The 18,468-nt window shown below is 45.0% G+C and overlaps 1 protein-coding gene across 4 annotated transcripts; it reads right to left on the bottom strand.

Annotated features, from left to right (window-relative positions):
• Positions 1 to 13,732: 13,732 nt before the first annotated feature.
• Positions 13,733 to 18,066, bottom strand: LOC108939161 (suppressor of cytokine signaling 2-like). Of its 4 annotated transcripts, none has more exons than XM_018760301.2 (4): positions 17,308 to 18,066; positions 17,029 to 17,192; positions 16,176 to 16,462; positions 13,733 to 15,453 (listed from the first exon to the last, which is right to left on the bottom strand). In XM_018760301.2, exons 2-4 carry the CDS (start codon positions 17,109 to 17,111, stop codon positions 14,939 to 14,941), a joined length of 885 nt encoding a protein of 294 aa, XP_018615817.1. In that variant the 5' UTR covers positions 17,112 to 17,192; positions 17,308 to 18,066; the 3' UTR covers positions 13,733 to 14,938. The 4 variants fall into 4 exon arrangements, with proteins under 4 accessions (XP_018615817.1, XP_018615818.1, XP_018615815.1 ...); XM_018760302.2 differs by having other exon boundaries at positions 17,029 to 17,138; XM_018760299.2 differs by having other exon boundaries at positions 17,029 to 18,066.
• Positions 18,067 to 18,468: the final 402 nt, after the last annotated feature.

Raw genomic sequence — 18,468 nt, 5'->3', positions numbered from 1 at the left:
CGCCGCACCTATGAGTACCGCGCCATTCGAACCCGCGGCCTCCTTGCAGTGAACGGTGCGCACGGCGAATGCGCGTAGCACAGCCCCAGTACAGCGGTAAATTGCAGTAAATTGCTGTATGTTGCAGTACAGCAATACTATGCACTTCATAGATTAGCATTATGCAGCGCCAAATATACACGTATTTAACCATGTGTTATATTTTAATTCACAGTAGATGAAAATAAAATCAGTTTTATTTACTCCTTTAGCTAACCATTTTTCTTACAGGTTTCAGTTATATACATATTTATACAACGGGGTAATTTAGGGTAAGCACCTTGCTCTAGGGTTCTACAGAAGGAGGTGGGGCTTGAACCTGCAACCTTTGAGTCCAAAGGCAGTAGCTCTAACCATTCCACTACCAGCTGTTGCTCTGCAGTAAATTAATCAAACAAACAATTTGATGTATAAGTAAATATGTCAAAATGAATGAATAGCTGGGAACACTAACACTGAACCCTGACCCCAGAACACATCTCACGCAAACCTTCCCACTCCTCGCAATACAGGTACATCTGAGGATGTGTGTTAAGTATTAGAAGTTAGTAATGTTTTCTGAAAAATAAATCTGATACAAAATAAAACAATGAAGCATTAAATTCATTTGAACTTTTCCAAATATGACCATGTACTTCTTTCCTCTGTAGACCCGAAAATCGATTGGAACAGAATTTAAAGTTGACGCTCTTCAAACGGCTTAAAACAGTAGCACTGTGTGTTTCATACGCATGCATATTTTGTATATTGTGTACCATGCATATCAACATCCAAATGAAAAACACAAACTGTGTTGCACAAAATGACCGGCTTGAATTTCTTTATTTCAAAGGAGGTCCCTTCTGTATTTTACCTCCGGCGCCATTGAATTGCTCATGTGAAACCATGAATCGTGATCACGGCTTGTTCAAAATAACAGTTAGCTGATGAATGGGCCTTTGTACAGAGGTAAGGTAACAGCGCATTAGCATATTCCATCTAGTTGTTGAACTGCTTGATTTATGAAGCATGGACAATTAGATAACATATAATAGGCTTTTTTAAACCACTGTTTAGTCTGCAAATGGATGATATATTAGTTGTAACACATTTTTCTAAATGTGAAATATGCTGAGGGTAAAGCTACACGTCTCATTACCCTCAACAAGGCAGGGCTACTGAGTGTTTTTACATATTAATAAAATGTTTATGGATTATTTTGTACTCCTTTAGGGAAATGTGGGTCACGTAGGTTAAGTGCTTGGACGTATGACCAAATTGTTGCAGGATCAAGAGCTAGGATAAGTGGAGATTTTTATAAAATAACACTCAGGGTGTGGTGCAGTGGGTTGTACTGGGTCCTGCTCTCCAGTGGGTCTGGGGTTTGAGTCCCGCTGGGGGTGCCTTGCGATGGACTGGCGTCCCGTCCTGGGTGTGTCCCCTCCCCCTCCAGCCTTATGCCCTGAGTTGCCGGATTAGGCTCTGGTTTCCCGCGACCCTGTATGGGACGAGCGGTTCAGAAAGTGTGTGTAAAACTCACATTGCTTTTTTAAAACAAAAATGAATGCATTTGATTGTCAGTTCACATTGCATTTGTTAATATTTGCAGTTTATAAAGATGCTGTAAAAGTCATATTTAAACCGTGGCAGCTGGTAATGCAGTTTTGGAGTCGTTGCCTAGCAATCCATGGACCCATGTTGGATTATCATATGAGCTATAGTACCCTCAAGCATGAGGGCCTTACCCTGAATTCCTCTAGTAAAATTGCGCAGCTGCATAATTGTAAATAGTTTAATGTGTAAATCTAATTTTGCAAGTCCCTTTGAAGACAAGCATAAGTTAAATAAATTATTTTATTAAGGAGACTTTCTACTGGTAAATCACATAACAAATGTTGCCGTCTTCACTTATACTGCGCTTACCTTTTACACCAGTTCAAAGGCCTCAGGAACTCGTGCAGCAATTCATGAAAGTCAGTCTAACTGAGGTCCATAAACCACATACTTTAAATCAAGAGATTTTTGTTATATATCCTATTATAATAGCAAAGCTGCATCTTAAATGTTGAAACAAAAATCTAAAAATTAATTCGATTTTTGGCAGTACAATTTTTTTCTGATAAAGATTAACAAATATACAAGAAAGAGTAATGTTCTTTGTTGTATGCTGCTTATTGAAACTTTGCAATATTTCTCCTACTCATATACTGAAAATATTTTGTAAATCATATTCCACGTCTATGATTTGCTTAATTTCAGAAAGCAATCTTGAGCATCAGATATCAAAACGTCCTAACATTGTTCTGAAATTAGTTTAACCTAGTGCCATAAAGGCTACAGTAGAATCATTTATCCTAAAAATGACTGGTTTTCTTCAGTTGTATGTCCCAGTAAAATGATACCACGATTACAATTTGGGTTCATTTCCCACTGAGAATGTAATCATATGGGAACATACCTCAATTTTATAGATTTGCGCTTGGTTATAAGCAAGCAGATGTGTAAAATGCTGATACGTCTCAAATCATATTTTAATTTCTGTATAACTGAGAGTGGGCTCATGTCGGGCAGTTTTGTACACATCATTTTAGTTAGACTGTGGATTGCAAGAAGGCACTATTACATCGCCACATGGTGTCATTCGTGGAATGCGCTTGCCTCATTTCCGCATTGGTACCCAGAGCTACTGCGTAAGTTATCTACCTTCCCTTTGTCCTGCAGCCCTACAATTTCAGCAATTTCAAGTATGTATAAAAATGTGAAGGCCAAGCTGTGGCATTTCTTCTCCTGTCCTTTTTCCACCCACCCAGTAAAATGATGAAATGTACTTGAATAGAAAGCTAGGATGAGGACAACCTGAAACGATGGCGGTTAGAGGTGTCCCGTTGATAGTACCTTCATGTGCGAAAACAGGAGCTTTGCTGATCCGAGCGCCTTTCCTATGTGGCTTTGAGATTAGGGTTGGCGGCTTTTCAAATTATAAGGTAAGGGACCTGCTAGGGATACACTAAACAGAATATTCCTGGGTTATAGTCTGTTTACAATTGTAGCATCAGCCTGGGTTTATATATGTGAAAAAGCCTACTGTCACTTTAACTAATTATGGTATGTCCAACACGGGGCATAGGAAATGTTTCATGGAAAGCTCCAGCCAGTTGAGTTTAAGTTCTGCACAAAGCCACTTGGCACATGCCAGCACCCCCCTGGACTCCGGAGAGCACTTTTGCGGCGACGTCATCCTCCTCCACTGCCAGCGCTGGTATAGCTCACAGTTTAGCATGTGTCCCACATCTCCCTCAGTTTTACACTCATTGCAACCATTTTTCACAGCTGTATATCTTGATACAGTCCCTTCGGGCCAAGCGCTTCTCTCAAGATCACACACGCAGTTGCAGCAGACGATCAAAGTCCAATAAAACATGGCGTGGACCGCGATTCTCCGTAGGGGGTGGGGGGTGGGGGGCTGTCAGTTATCCCTGGTCCCTTTGGCTCCTGAAGGTGGGAGAGCAGTGAGCGGTGGGAGACAGTGCCTAACAAAAGCGTTGCAGTTCAGCTCGTTTCTTTCCCAGTGTAAAGGGAGCAGCACGGGACTCAATCGGCCATGTGTCTCACGAATAAGAGGAGACCGCGGTCCTCTTAGCGTAACATCAAACTATCTTTTCTTTGTTCTCAGTGAAAAACGTATGTTGGGTTATTACGTTCAGAATGCAGTTTTGGATTTTAACCGGACATCTTGATATTACCTCGAATGAACATTCATAATACTGAATAATGCGACAAATAATTTAGGGTCTGAGCTCAAAAAGCAGGCTAGACGTTGCGGACGCGTAGAAAGAGAAGCGCAGGTGATTATCTGCAAGAGCAAAGTTGGGATAACTGCATCGCTTGATTTCCCGTGAGCCAGCGGGACATAAACAAAGGCTCAATTTAAATGTCTGGCAGGCTGGATCGAAGGTTTCCCTGGCAGTCATACTAGGTCGCGAACTCATAAAGAGGAGCATCATGAGTGCTGCTTGCTGCCGCCTGCAAAATGAAGCGAAAAAGAGAGAAGAAAGCGTTAGTTTCTGGGGCGTGTGCCAGATGGGACCGTGTAGCCTTTCCTCCTTTCCAGGAAAAAAAGCTGCCTGGAATTGCAATTCCATTTGGAAGCGCCTCCCATCCAAGGCTGCATCACTCCCGCCCCCCGCACAGACGCGCACGCAAACAGAACACGGAGCAGCACCGACAACAGGACCGCACTCACCCCCCTCTCCAAGAGTCTTGGAACAGAGAGCAGCTTCAGAGTAAACAAACGATTCAGTGTCGCTTTGGCGACCAGTTCGGAGAAAGTTATATTACAGCCATGGAAGCAGGCAGGGAGAGGCGGGGACAATTGGGTCATGTGAGAAGCGGTAATTGATACCAAGAACCCTGGGCCAGGCACAAAGGGTAGAAGAGTTGTGAGGTGGGGGGGGGGGGGAGGGGGACTGACAATGGAGAGACAGACGCCACTGTTAGATGTTGGAAACAGAAGTCCGTTGTCTGCTGGGGGTACCGCGCAGCGCTGGGGCTCCGGGAACTGATGGCTCTAGGAACGTCTTGCCAAAACCAGAACTTTGTTTGAGAAGGATACGAATGTCGTTACCTTCTCTTCACATCTTCCATCCCAGCACACACACACACACACACACACACACACACACAGCCCTCCCACCCCTACTGCTCCACCCGGGCAGCAAACACATGTCAGGTGGGCTGGCTCCCCTTCCTCCACCCCACCCCCCGGAGCAGAAACACCCCGCTTCTGTCTTTTCCTCCTTCCCTACGTGTCCTATGCGCAGCTCAAGGGGACGCTAATTCATCACAGCTACCTGGAAGGTGGTGTAAAATAACGGCCGACCCCTTGCGCTGTGGCCGCTCATCCCTTGGCACACAAAATCAATTGGTAATTCTATGTGTCCGTGGGCTGCAGCGCCCGTCACCCCTACATCGACCGTGCCTCTGGGCACCGTGCTGCTCTGTGTGCGTTGCGTGTGTGTGTGCGTGCGCGTGCATTTCTATGCTGAAGTTTTGTTGACCATGAGAGCATATTTTTGAGGAGGATTTTTCCTAATATTTAATACACCCCGAAAAACGGTCTGTGCAGGGTGCGAATACCCATCTACCTATCCGATGGGTGACCAACACAACCAACTCACACTTGGATGCTGTAAAAATATTAATATGTATGTTGCTGCGTGTGGATTTAGAAATTATCCATTACATTTACATTTACATTTATTTATTTAGCAGATGCTTTTCTCCAAAGCGACTTACAATGGATACTATGTAGTGTTACCAGCCCACACACCTTATTCACCAAGGTGACTTACACTGCTAGATACACCGCTTACAATGGGTCACTCATCCATACATCAGCAGAACACACTCTCTCTGTCACTCCCACACTGAGTCACGCTATCATTAACACTGTGTAATATGTTAAATATCAAAAATTTGTTTGTGCTTCACTGCTTTCAATGCTTATTCGCATGATCAAAAACATGGTAATTTTCACAGACTAAGCCCTGGTTTTTGAGAGCCAAAGGATGATGATTGGTCGTAATTGCTTTACTGAAATAACTATTTTGCATTTCCACGGTAAATCAAGTGCAAATCCATGCATCCGTTGTCAACAATCGCTAGTCCCGAACGAGGTAGCGGTGAGCTGGAGCCTAACCCGGCAACGCAGGGTGCAAGGCCAAAAGAGGGGGACACCACCAGGTCGGGATTCCAGGGCGTTGCAAGGTACCCCAAACAGAGCTCGAATCCAAGACCCGCCGTACAGTGGACACCGTCCGAACCCACCGCGCCCCCCCCAGGTGCTTATTAATAGCATTATTTTGTTGTTAGCCAATGCTTCTATCCAAAGCTGTTTACGGTATTTGACCCATTTATACAACTCAGTATTTGGAGTGGGGCAATTCAGGGTCAGTACCTTGCTCAAGTCCACGTCTAGCCACTCGTGCTGTTTTACTGAGTTCGAGGAGAAGAAGGTTCCCATGGCAATGACACCCTGTCTCCTCGCCCGGTCTTCCAAAAAGAGAACAAACGAGGAGACGGAAGACGGAAATCGCGGTAGGAGTCGTCGTAACATTTTTCCTTCCCTATAAATCAGGATTTCTCCCCAGTTGAACCTCTTTGTCCAGAAGAAATTTTTTTTTAAAAATTTCAAAGACTTTCCATCTGATGGGTGGCAGAAGACCACAGACTCAGACTTTGTCAGGACTTGGGAGAAACTCTCTGGAGGAAACCGGCTCTGCTAGAGCTTAGATAAATAAGTGATTAAACTGAACACATGAGTAAACAGTGTAATTTTAAACTGTCACCACACTGGGATGTGCTGCTGGCTAAGAGAAGGTGGTTTAAGAAAAATAACAGAAAGGCTTTAAAAGAAGCGCTCTGCGTACAATAGATGAAAAAGAAACTTTCCTGTACCTGGCACATGTGTTCAGCATGTTGCAATGTAGTTTCTTAGCAGCCAGAATGCCAGCCTGCAAGTCTATTGCTTCTCTCCTTCATTCTGGGCACAAAAGCCTTTGCAGGGGCCTCATTGTTTTCTTTGGGTGGGGCTGGGGTGGGGTTGGGGTGGGGGGTCCGGTTGTGGCTGGAGAAAGACCCTGGAAACCCCTTCGCTCCGATCTACGGCCAAGCACCCATCACGTCCTCAGCGAAAGGAAGTCGCCTCTCAGCATATAGCTCAACGCCTGTCCTTTCTGCGCGCTAAGCTTTCCCCAGAAGTACGAGAGATGCACGTGGAGGTCCAAACGCTTTGTGATGCCTGATCGGCGGCATAAACGGAGCGCCCACAAACTTTGATTCTCAAGAAGGTGGTGATGCGAGAGTATTTTCCCCTACCGCCTCCATACACGAAGTATCGCCGCTCAAGTCCTCGCCACATCAGCGGAGCGAGCAGCTCTCGTCGGTGTGCCGGGAATACCAAGGGGATGGGAAGTAGCACACGGGGACGTCGTCTGTCTGGGCTGCGCCGACCCCACCGCATGACTTTCAACATCGCATGCTTGGGCTATGAAAATGACTTATAGCCGGGATCACTTAAAGCAGGGTGATTATTTCAGCCGCTTGGGTGAACGAGGACGTGTTATGTTTTGCAGAAGCAGATGGCTGAAAACGGCCTTCCAGACGAACCTGCTGCAACCAGCCTGGACTGAACGCGCCTGGGAACTCAACGGCCCGCATTGCTGCCTGTCTCAAGATTCACCGGGAAACAGTCAATCGAGTGCCCGCTGATGTCATCACCTATTGTTTCAGCGCAGATGCTCATCCACCTGGTTGTAAAAAAGCTGTCACCGCCCCCACCACCACCACCACCACCCAAAACCCAGTAACATCTGATGCAACCTTGCACTGTTAAGACTGCAGTGCGGAATCACAGCAACCGTATCACTGCAGCACTGCAAGAACACTGCAAAAATGTCATTTCTTCAAACAAAACTAAATATATTTCACAAATTACCATGTTACAAATGACCTAATTACCTTGTTCAGGCAAGCAGGAGGTGACCCTGCAGGCCACCATGCATCCTGCTGTCAGCAGTCTGTTTATTTATACACCAGCAAAAGAATCATGTGCCACTACTCTAGAGCATCAGCAGACACCCCCCCCCATGAAATGACACACATGAACATGGGTGTTCGGCCAAGGAATCTGGGAGCGTGGTTGGACCATGTGGGCCCATGTTGAGAGAAAAGCCCCCTTCTCTATGTAAAGGTATGTAAACCTGCTCAGCATCCATTGGGTAGAAATAAGACTTAGTAGAAGCATGTAATGTAAACAGTCATCCTTCCATCCATCCATTTTAATTAATTAACCACTTATCTGGAGGGGATCCAGAGCCTATTCTGGAATCACTGGGCACAAGGCAGTACATGCTGAATGGGATTCTAATCTAGCCACACACACACACACACACACACACACACACACACACACACATCATCTGAACTGCTTGTCCCATACAGGGTTGTGGGGAACCAGAGCCTAACCCACCAACACAGGGCATAAGGCTGGAGGGGGAAGGGGACACACACAGAACGGGACGCCAGTCCGTCACAAGGCACCCCAAGCGGGACTCGAACCCCAGGCCCATGGGAGAGCAGGACCCGGTCCAACCCACTGCACCACCACACCCCCTATCACACACATTAAATTTAATTCAATATGTTTCCATGAAAATCCTTTCTCAGTACAGTTTCCCCAAAGCACTCAAAGTTGGAGGTATATCAACAGTCCAACAGCCATTACACAGAACTTAAGAGAAGGGTAGCATTTTTACCCATCATGCACTTGTACCTGTACACCTTAGCTTTACAGAAAGCATAACGACGAAGCACGCGTTCCGTTTTTTCTCTTTGCCACTCTCCCTAGTTGTATTTGGAAAATCGCTGTGCATTATTTATTTATTTATCTCTTTATTCGTCTACTTATTTTTTTCATTTTATAATTTTCTTCTTATTTTCTCAGTTCTTATTGTTTCTTTTCGCTAACATGTGTGTTGCCCTCTTCTGTAACACCTTGTTTTCAAGGGTAGAGCTGCTATGATACAAAAAATTTCAGAGGAATCTGACGATGAAGTTCAATTGTACAGTATAGTATTTAGAAGTAGTATTTGAAAAGTCTTGAAATTCTACCGCTGTTAAATATACTTGTAATATAAGCATTAATCAATTACCACGAGAAAACAAAACAATATGAAAATTTTAAGGAGAAATGTTTCATAAAAATGCATATTTGCATAGCTAGATAGATTATATTAGAAATGTCCATTATTGGATTTTAATATATTTACTATATTGTTCAACAGGATAGTAACAGTCTTCATTATGCGCACGCACACTGTCTGAAACTACTTGTCCCATACGGGGTCGCGGGGAGCCGGAGCCTAACCCGGCAACACAGGGCGTAAGGCTGGAGAGGGAGGGGACACACCCAGGACGGGACGCCAGTCCATCACAAGGCACCCCAAGTGGGATTCAAACCCCAGACCCACCGGAGAGCAGGACCCGGTCCAACCCACTGCACCACTACGCCCCCCTTCTTCTTTATGCAACATTTTAAAATATGTATACCGTGGCATGTAAGACATGTAAGGAGGCAAAAGCTGGAAGAAACAAGAGTAAACAGAAACAACTGAAATTACATTACATAACGACCGAAAATCGGTACTACAATTTTGACAGCTTAACTGAACTGGATATCGTTTTGAATCAAATCTTCAATTCATTTCATAATTAATCCAGGCATTGTAGAAAAAAGTGTGTTGTACACCGCTTGGAAAAAAGAAAAAAAAAACATTTTTCAGTTACATAATATATTTTGAGGATATAGCATGAATCTGAGTGGCTGCTGAAGTGCTATGCAGTAATAAATGGTTCAGGAAAAGACTTAAAACTTAAAATCCCTGTCAGGCATGCTTTGTAATAATATGAGAATAATTGCTGAAATACGCTGCGTTACGAAACGATTTTGCATGGTGAGTACAATCAGTTGTTATTAAAGCATAATAATACTAATCTACAAAGCAAAAATATGAAAGAATGGAAGAAAACTGATGAAAAAGTAATTGAAATGTCATTTTATATTATCTGTCCACTGTATGCTGGGTCTTTATCTTTTTGTTCTTGGTATCATATTTACATTCTAATGCAAAAGGTAGTGCCTCTTACACACACACACACACACACACCTATATAATATGTATATCTATGTAAGGAGCATTTTGCATATATGTGCATGTATATATATATATATATATATATATAAATACAGTATCTTTATACTGTATATAAAAAACATAGCTTCGGGTTTTTTCAGCTCAACCTGGTTCTTATAGTCGTTTCCATTAGAGAGCAAATGGGAAAGGATTATAACGTAAAATGTTTCTCCAAGAACTGTCATTTCAATGTGCCAGGTGTAATGGAGCCTGACCTCTCACGAGGCAAATAAAAATTAAATAAATAACCATGTAAAAGTCTCAGAGCCTTTTCTCCGCACCGTATACAGATGCCTATCTATCGCTCTCTCCCTTTTCACTCTCTCTTTGTGCCGTGAGGACCGAAGGCTGTTGAGTGGAAGACAGGGGACGGGGCGAACGGGAGGGGGATGGGGGGGGGGGGGGGGGGGGGGGACGGGGGGGGGGGGGCGGCTTTATGGCGGCCTCCAGGAAACCTCATTCCAGGAACGGAGTGAAGGAGTCTGGGAACTCGACCTCCCATCCCCCAGCTATGTTGCACTGCTTGCCTTCTAGAAAGATTATAGGGCCGTCCAAATCCCTGTCTCAGCTGCCTTTTCATAAATGTGCCATAATCGGAAATAAGGAAAAGTATATTCTGAAATAAACGTAGTACATTTTACATATATAGTTTTAGCTACGGAAATATAAGGAGGACTTTTGTTTTCTTGAAATATATGCACGGAAGTGAATTTAACATTCATGTAATGGACACATCTCGCTCACTCCCTCTCTATCTTAATATATACATACATATGCATATAATATATCTATATATAGAGAGAGAGAGTGACAGTATATATAGGGTGAAGTTGTAGAAGCTATTTCTTATCCATATACACACATTTATGTGTATACGTGTGAACATGTGGATGAGATTCAGGTAACGGACGTGTGTGTGCGCACATGCTGTATATACATTATTTAATATTTTAATATAATTTTATATACAGAGCTGAATTCTTTAAGGGGAAACTTTTTCAATGGGAAAAAAAATGAATAGAAAAATGAATAAAACTCAAGCTACAAGCATTCAAATAGAGAAGCATTGCACTTAAAGAAAATGGGAATCTCAGTAAAAGATGTTTTATACTATTAAACAGCATTCATCTTTTTTCCACAGTTGTTTTGCTCCAACTGAAATCTAATATTTCGTTAAAAAAAAGCTCATTCTCCTTCGAGGCCCGTTGATCGAAAAGTTGCTTTTCAGCCTGTTTCATCGCAAACACATCACCTTTTCTCAGTTCACCATTCTCTCGCCGTTTACCTCTCACTTAACCCGTTACGGGGCTGGTAAATTGTGAAGCAAGCTAGCCATAAGAAGATTGCCCTGAAGACGCTACCGTAGCAACGAACGATTAAAAGCCGACTCAGTCGAAACGTGGCGACGTTTAGTCCTCGGTTGCATCGGAACTTGAAACTGACCGGAGTAAAACGCTTCTTCCTATAACTGATGGAACCTCGTTGCTGGTTGCCGAAATTAAAGAAAAACCCTAAAGGCGAAAAGAAAACAGAGAGAAAGTTACATTAAAAATAATAGAAAGATAAACGTCACGTCGGCTACATTCAAAATATCTTCCATAGCTTCACCCAGTTATAAAGTGTGCGTTCAATGAACAATTTGTGGCCCTTCCTTTTCCCCGAACGGACAGGTTTTTAAATAACCCGAAATAAGTAAAAGTTTACCATTACATTAGACACACGAACGTTAGAACAGCTCATATTAGTGCGCCGTGACCCTCGCTGCCTTCTTCAGCATCCGATGCAGCGGCCGGACGTGTCCGAGTCCCACCCTGGCGCGATCAGATCGCGAACTGATGGAAGTGCTCTTTTTGTGGTCTCGCGGAGCGCGGTCGTGGCCACCAGCTGTGCTCCGGTTGGTCTAGAGGGAGACCTCGCACACCTTAATACCCTCCAGCGGCTTGACGCCACAAGGGAGTGGGATGATCACTAGCAGCAGAATGACTTTTCAGCATCTCCAGAGCGCTGATGACTTTAAACTGGTGGCCACTGCCTGCGCTCGCGTCCAAGTTGCTCTCGGATTGACTCCCGCTCCCTTAAAAATTATAATCATGCGTTTGAATCGAGGGGGGCACGGTGGCGCAGCGGGTTCGGCCTGTGCCTGCTCGCTGGTGGGTCCCGGGTCCGAGTCCCGCTTGGGGTGCCTTGCGACGGACTGGCGTCCCGTCCTGGGTTTGTCCCCTCCCCCCTCCGGCCTTACGCCCGTGTTGCCGGGTTAGGCTCCAGCTCACTGCCACCCCCGCTTGTGTGTGTGTGTGTTTGCATCAAGCGCACAAGAACAGGTTTTGTCATCTCCGCAAGCTTTTATGGTTCCGTGAAGATCAGCGGGGGAATGGGGCCCGGCTCGTCCCGCTCGGTATTGTTTGTGTCCATTGGTTCCCGATTCCCGTAACCGCTGTTCTCTGAAAAGCCTCCGCTTTTGTGAATTGGTCCAACGTGTAACTCATTTACGGTTCTGAAAAGCTGGAGGAGGATTTTCGGGGCGATTATGTGTCCGTTCATTGCTTCCGGTAAGTGCGCGGCCAGCGGAGGCGAGGACTCGCGGGGAGGGGGTGGTTTCAGGCTCGGTGTTTCATACAGTGCCTTTCTCATCCCGTCAGCTCACTTTGCCCAATGGCCTCTGGAGCAACGGGGGTGTCGGTTCCACGCAACCTACTTGGCCGCTTTTCCCAGAAGCCCCAGGCTAGTCACAGCCGAACTCCCCCGACTGTCTCCGCAGATGCCGTCTCTTTTCCCTTAATGACCCATCACCCCCACCCTTCCTAGAAAGGGCCGCGATCCGCCCACTGACCTCGGGTGCTCGGGACAAAGGAGTTGCAAAGACGCTGCTAAGTCAACATAAGCTGCTCCGCCACATGTCAAGGCCCCATCCAGGCAGCTGAGGGACGACAGCTCCGGGGCTGCGAAATGGATTTCAGAGTTAGTTGCACGCCACACACTCGTAACATGGACATGAAGAGTTAGAGTAAGGACATCCCTTAGAGCCGAAGGTCTCCTGTTCCTCATCCTACGATATGCTTTGAGTCGCGCAGGGGATGGAAATGTTTCCCACCCCGTGCACAAACATCAGAGACCCGAAAGCAGGCATTTCGTCGCGTGCATTTTGGACGTTGCACAAGTCGAGGTCGTAATGACCCAGTGAGGGATCTGAAATAGTCCCAGTCTCCTGGTACTGTCTCAGAATGTGTTGACGCCAGCCGCTGAGAAATGCCAAAATGCCAGCCTGGATATGGACATCGCTTGTGTATGGTATATTTATACCGCGCATCTCAAAATAGTATGTTTATCTCAGATTAAGCCGTCTAAGTGCTTAGATGTTGTAACAGTTTAAGAAGATAATTTTGGCTTCTTTTGCAAACGCGGTTGAAACGGCACAAAAACAGCAACCGAGACGTGAACCTCAGCGAACCGTTTTTTTTTTCCCCTCTTTTGTTTTAGTCTCAGACACAAAAGGACACACATACACTGAAATGTCATAAAGAAATAAAGTAATATTTATTTTATGCCAAAAAATTCACATGCTTAAGAGAGGAGCCCCTTGGACCATACCAAACCCGTTACCGCCCGCATTAAAAAGTTCAAATATTCTGCTACAGTTTTATACAGTCGGACATCTGGCAGATGTTCTAAGTTATGTATGTTTTTGTTGTCAAGTGTCCCGTTTTACGCGAAGGCCGATGTTAATATGCTAGTGCTCACCTTGCAAATTCATAGCAACGGCGAGACAGTGACTTGTCTTAATGTGTTTTCACAGAACTCCAGCTCTGTTAACTAACTGCGCATCCACTGTTCCTAGAAATGCAAACTAAATTCATTTGGACTTCACCACCCCCACCCCCACCCCCACCCCCGCCCCACCCCCCTTCTCTGAAGACCAGAGAACCGAAAAAAAAAAAAAAAAAAAAAAAGAGAGAGAGAGAGAATCTGCGTTTCTTGCAGCTGAAGCCAATGTAAAGCAACTGGAATTGTAACTTCACTCTGTCCATAAGGAAGGCAAAAAGAGTTCATATGCGCTGCGTACCTGATTTTCGAGTTCAGCGATGAAAAAGAAGGCCATGCAAGAAAGTGAAGCACTGTAAAACTCGAGTGGGGTTTGCACTGCTCGAAAAACGGTCGCAGCTCTTCGAAGGGGATGCTGGTGGCTGCGACTACCGCCACATGGGCCGAATAAACTTGGAAGGAGCGTGAAACGTCTACCAGTTGTGCGTTGTGCCGTACCCCCGGAGACCAAAGACTAGGGTACATCAACGAGTCCAAACATTCATCTCTTTCCCATAAAGTCCTATGAGCTTGGTTTTCTGCCGCAGTCAGGAAGTCACCTGGGCGAACTTCAGAAGGAAGCACATTGATCCCTGCTGTGACCACATCTCTGCAGCCTCGCTGGTCACAGCCCAAACACGGAATATTACAGTACAGGTATAAGTCACAAAAAAAAGAGTAAAGGCAAGACAATGGTCTGCAGACCAGTGAGGACCAAAACAAAAGGAAAGTCCTCAAGATAACTGGCTCGTTCACTGCTGAAGCAGATGGAGTACTACTGAGTCATCTGCTTTTTTGGTGTATGCTCATCTGAAATGGCCGTAATATGAGTTTATATTCTAGTTATAAAAAGCAAAAAAAAAAAAAAAAAAAAAAAAAAGGTCACATTTCTCATTTTGAACACACCTTTCTCAACATTTACTGTTATTAAATTATACATAGAATAATAATATAATAATGATGTTTTTTTTTCATAACAAAACACTAGAGTAAGGCCAATGCAAAGGTCTTTTTTTTTGTGTTGTTCTAAGTTTTTTCAATTACGGTGAAAACTGAGATACAAGCTGGACAATAAAATGTCAAGTGGCCATATTCTGCCACAAGCAAATGCACTTGAGAGGATGTACGCGATTCGACTAATTCTTACGGGCACCGTGTATATTTTAGTACTTATGCATTGTTCGTAGCAAGAAAAAAGTGGAAAAAAATTCACTTGTTTGCATGGTATTTCTTTGTGATTTTACCCCAGAAGCTGTCATGTAGATCCTGGGCCTCCTGGAACTGAGATTCTCCAACTTGACGCACTGGAGTGAGAATCACGGGGCGCAGTCGCACATCGATATCGTCAAGACGAGACGCGGTCACGGGCGCTACAGCACGAACGGGTATCCCTCTAGGTAGTCTTTCAGCCTGGGTGGCAGAGGCAGGTCCTGGTGGCACCGTGAGTGCTGGTTGATGGCAATGCGACACAGGTGTTGCAGAGAAGGGGCCGACTGATAGAGGGGTCGGGACAGCTTGAGAGGCAGGCTGACCTCTGTCGGGAACGTGGCGCTAGTGGGGGCCTCCTCATCCTCTTCCACCCTGGCCTCACCTCCACACCTCCACCTCCCTGCAGCTGGCCGTTGGCAGGCCAGGGCGTAGTGCTGCACCAGGTCCACGGCACCGCCGAACTGCCGCAACCGGGGTCGCGCCACAGCCAGGGAGTCAAAGCCAAACAGGCCACCCGAGTACTGGATACGCAGATGCGTGGGGCCCAGGCTGGTCTTCACCGACAACGTGAGCGAGTAAGCCGGGTTGGAGCTGTCGCGCAACAGGAAGGTCCCCTCCAGGGCGTCGTTCAGGGCCTGCTTGGCTTGCGAAGCCGTGATGGGACCCCAGTACCAGCCTGCCGAAAGGAGCGAGAGTAGTGGGAGTGTGCATATAGCAGGAGGACAGGAAATGCCGTTCCAGCTGCGGTTCACGCATAAAGTTAGTAGAATGCCTTCACAGTATGGTGCCAGCATGACGACCCCATGAAAAGAAATCACAGCGCCGCTGTACCATCCCATGCTCTTATACATTCATTCATTGAAATATATAACATATTAATGTTTCTAATTTACAGCGCTTACCATTTGTGTTTTTTAAGGCGTGCCTTTGTTGTTCATTATTTTATTAATGTACACTTTATCCCACAATTAAGGTACCCGAAAATAATTTTAAATTACGCTCCTAATTAGAACAAGTGCCAGTTGTATTTCAGCACCTTGAGCGGTCACAATGGTAATTTGAAATATACCACATGCTGAAAACCGTTTTTTTTTTCCCCCCTTTGGAAACCGGAGCCTTAAGAAAGCACTGACGGAAGATCATTTCAGACCACTAATACAATGTCTTTCATGGGTTCACAACGAGAAGTAAACATTAGCTCTATTTGCCAAGAATGTATTTTACCATGCTTCCATTAGTCTAAATCAATATATAGACACAAGCAAGAAGAAGAACACATACAGCAAGCAGGCCTATAGCAGAAGACGTCTATTAATGCAGGAATATTTGATGTAAAAGGTATTGACTAATAAACCACTGACGGACGTTGAGAAGTAAGCGATTCTGAGCATTACTGACCAGACTGCTGAAGGTGCGTCATGGCATTATCCACCCGAACGACATCAATCATGGCATCTTCCTGCCGAGATTCCAATCCAGGGTCTTTGAGACGAACGGGGACAACAGATTTCTCTGAAATTTGGTTTGGGACAATCATACGACCAGCTTCTGTGAGGCTGCTGGTGGACTTGTTTGCCTGGCATGGAAAGGTGCCTGGGACACGTCCCGAGCCGCCTTCGGTTCGCAGGCTTTGCGTCTCGGTCTCCGGGGTAGATGAAACACAGTGTGTGTGCCCCATCCAAAACCTACAAAAGAACGCCGAGCAAACATCGTCATTGTCCGCAGCAATGCTGGGGTCATTGTCTGATATTTCACTCGAAGAAGCAAACGAACCTTGTACATTTTCTACTGTCCCTTACTTGGAGACGGTCAAATTGTGCAAAACTGATTTGTGATTGTTTGCTGTGAGCCTGTTTTGACAATTCTGTAATGACTTAAAAGTCTACGAAATCAGACATTTCAAGGGCTATCCATGAGACAGGCCTGCACATTTTCTGAGGGTTCTTGCGAAATTAAATTCTTTCTATCTCAGCTGTTCCTAAATTCTGTATTTTCACTGATATTACAATCCCTGATATGTAACAAATGAAATATGTCTGGTATAAGGAATTATATGACAATGTGTATTTCCAGTCTCAGAAATCTGACTGCAGTTTTAATCTGGAAAAAAACCCCACTGTTGGCTACATCTTATATTTTCACAAATTTTTTACATAAATACATCTGTTTGTCAGCAGATGAGCCATGCATATCATATGCGTAAAATGTGTTAATTCGTGCGATTCCCATGTTCAGATTTATGGCTACTCACCTTTGTTCCTGGTTCCTGCACGGCAATAGGTGGAAACGAGGACGCTGCTCCATGCAATATAGATTTCTTTTTTTTTTTCTCATCCACTTTGATTTCACACTTAAGACTGCCTACCCGGACGGAAGATGCATGATTGCATTTTCTCCGAAATATGACAGCGGCGACTTTTGACACACAAAATAATTATTAATAATTGACAGCAGGGTGCTGACCTTCGCCTAGCACTTTATTTGTAAATGCAGAGGATGAGGGAGGAGGGGGGGAAAAAATCGGACTCACCTATAATCCTGTTCCGTTACGATCTGGTCAGTCCATATAATTTGAGGGTAGAAGAGGGGTCTCGCTCCGTCTTTTGTGAGCTCCAAGCTACTTTCCCAGTCACACCCTCGGGTCCGTGATGAATTACAAAGTCGACAGATAATTATATAGCGCGAATTGCCGAGAAGGAGCGCTCCCTTCCCTTTCGCAGAACAACACAACTGGTAGCTCCGATCGAAATTCAGTTAGAGAAAAAAAATATCTTTGTGGTCTTCGTATCTGACCAGAGCGCTTTAAAAAAACAAAATGATATATGAACATATATATATATAAAATAATTCATGCAGCGAAAACGACTTTTCCAACTCCCGACATCATCATCCTCCCATCCAACCTGCTTATTAATAATTTATCTGCACCGGACGAATCGCGATGCGCAATTAAGTCTGAGAAAACTTAAGAAAGAAGCGATCGAGAGAAGTCGACGTAGCCTATATAATATCTCTTTGGAGTGTATCGATTGCAGCTATTTATTTGATTCGTCCACCCTTTTTTTCATAATTCTTTGAACACGCGGGCTACGTAGTTGAGAATCATGTAGTTTCTTTTTCTGTATATTTTCTTTAGCGAAAAAATGTGAGGCTCGCGAAGATGTGCAGACGCGAACCGTCGGATCCCGTTCTCCCGCACCCCCGCGCGCTGCTGGTCCGAGAGCAGTCCGTCTGCGCCCTCCACTTTTCCACTGATATCCACTGATTTCCCAGTATGAAGCCGCGTGCCGCTTTCCAGGAACGTTCCGAGAAAGGAGGGTCACGTGCGCCGCGGCTCGAGCTGGCGCCGCTCCACCAATCAGCGGCGTGGATGGTGAGGTCACTCCGCGCGCTGCCTCCCATAAAACAATAAGAAGCTGGACTCTTTTCTTCGCTGCTTCTTACAATAAGGAGATGGCCCATTTCTGGAGTGTTCGCACTTTATATGTAAAAGTTCTTTAAAAGGCCTGCGTGCTTCCTGAATTTAACCCACTCTCAGTCCACTTTATATAATATTTAACGTCGTTTAAGGTAAAATTTTGCTGATTATTTTACTCCCCAGACATATCGAATAATGTATTTTGACTGTATGATGTATCATGTATGCCCATTTGGTGATCAGGACCGTAATACAGTAAAATTGACCGTAACC

Source organism: Scleropages formosus, chromosome 19 (assembly GCF_900964775.1).
Source record: "Scleropages formosus chromosome 19, fSclFor1.1, whole genome shotgun sequence".
NCBI classification, from domain to species: Eukaryota; Metazoa; Chordata; class Actinopteri; order Osteoglossiformes; family Osteoglossidae; genus Scleropages; species Scleropages formosus.
Note: the sequence above shows the minus strand (reverse complement) of the source record. Positions and strands in the feature narration are given on the sequence as shown.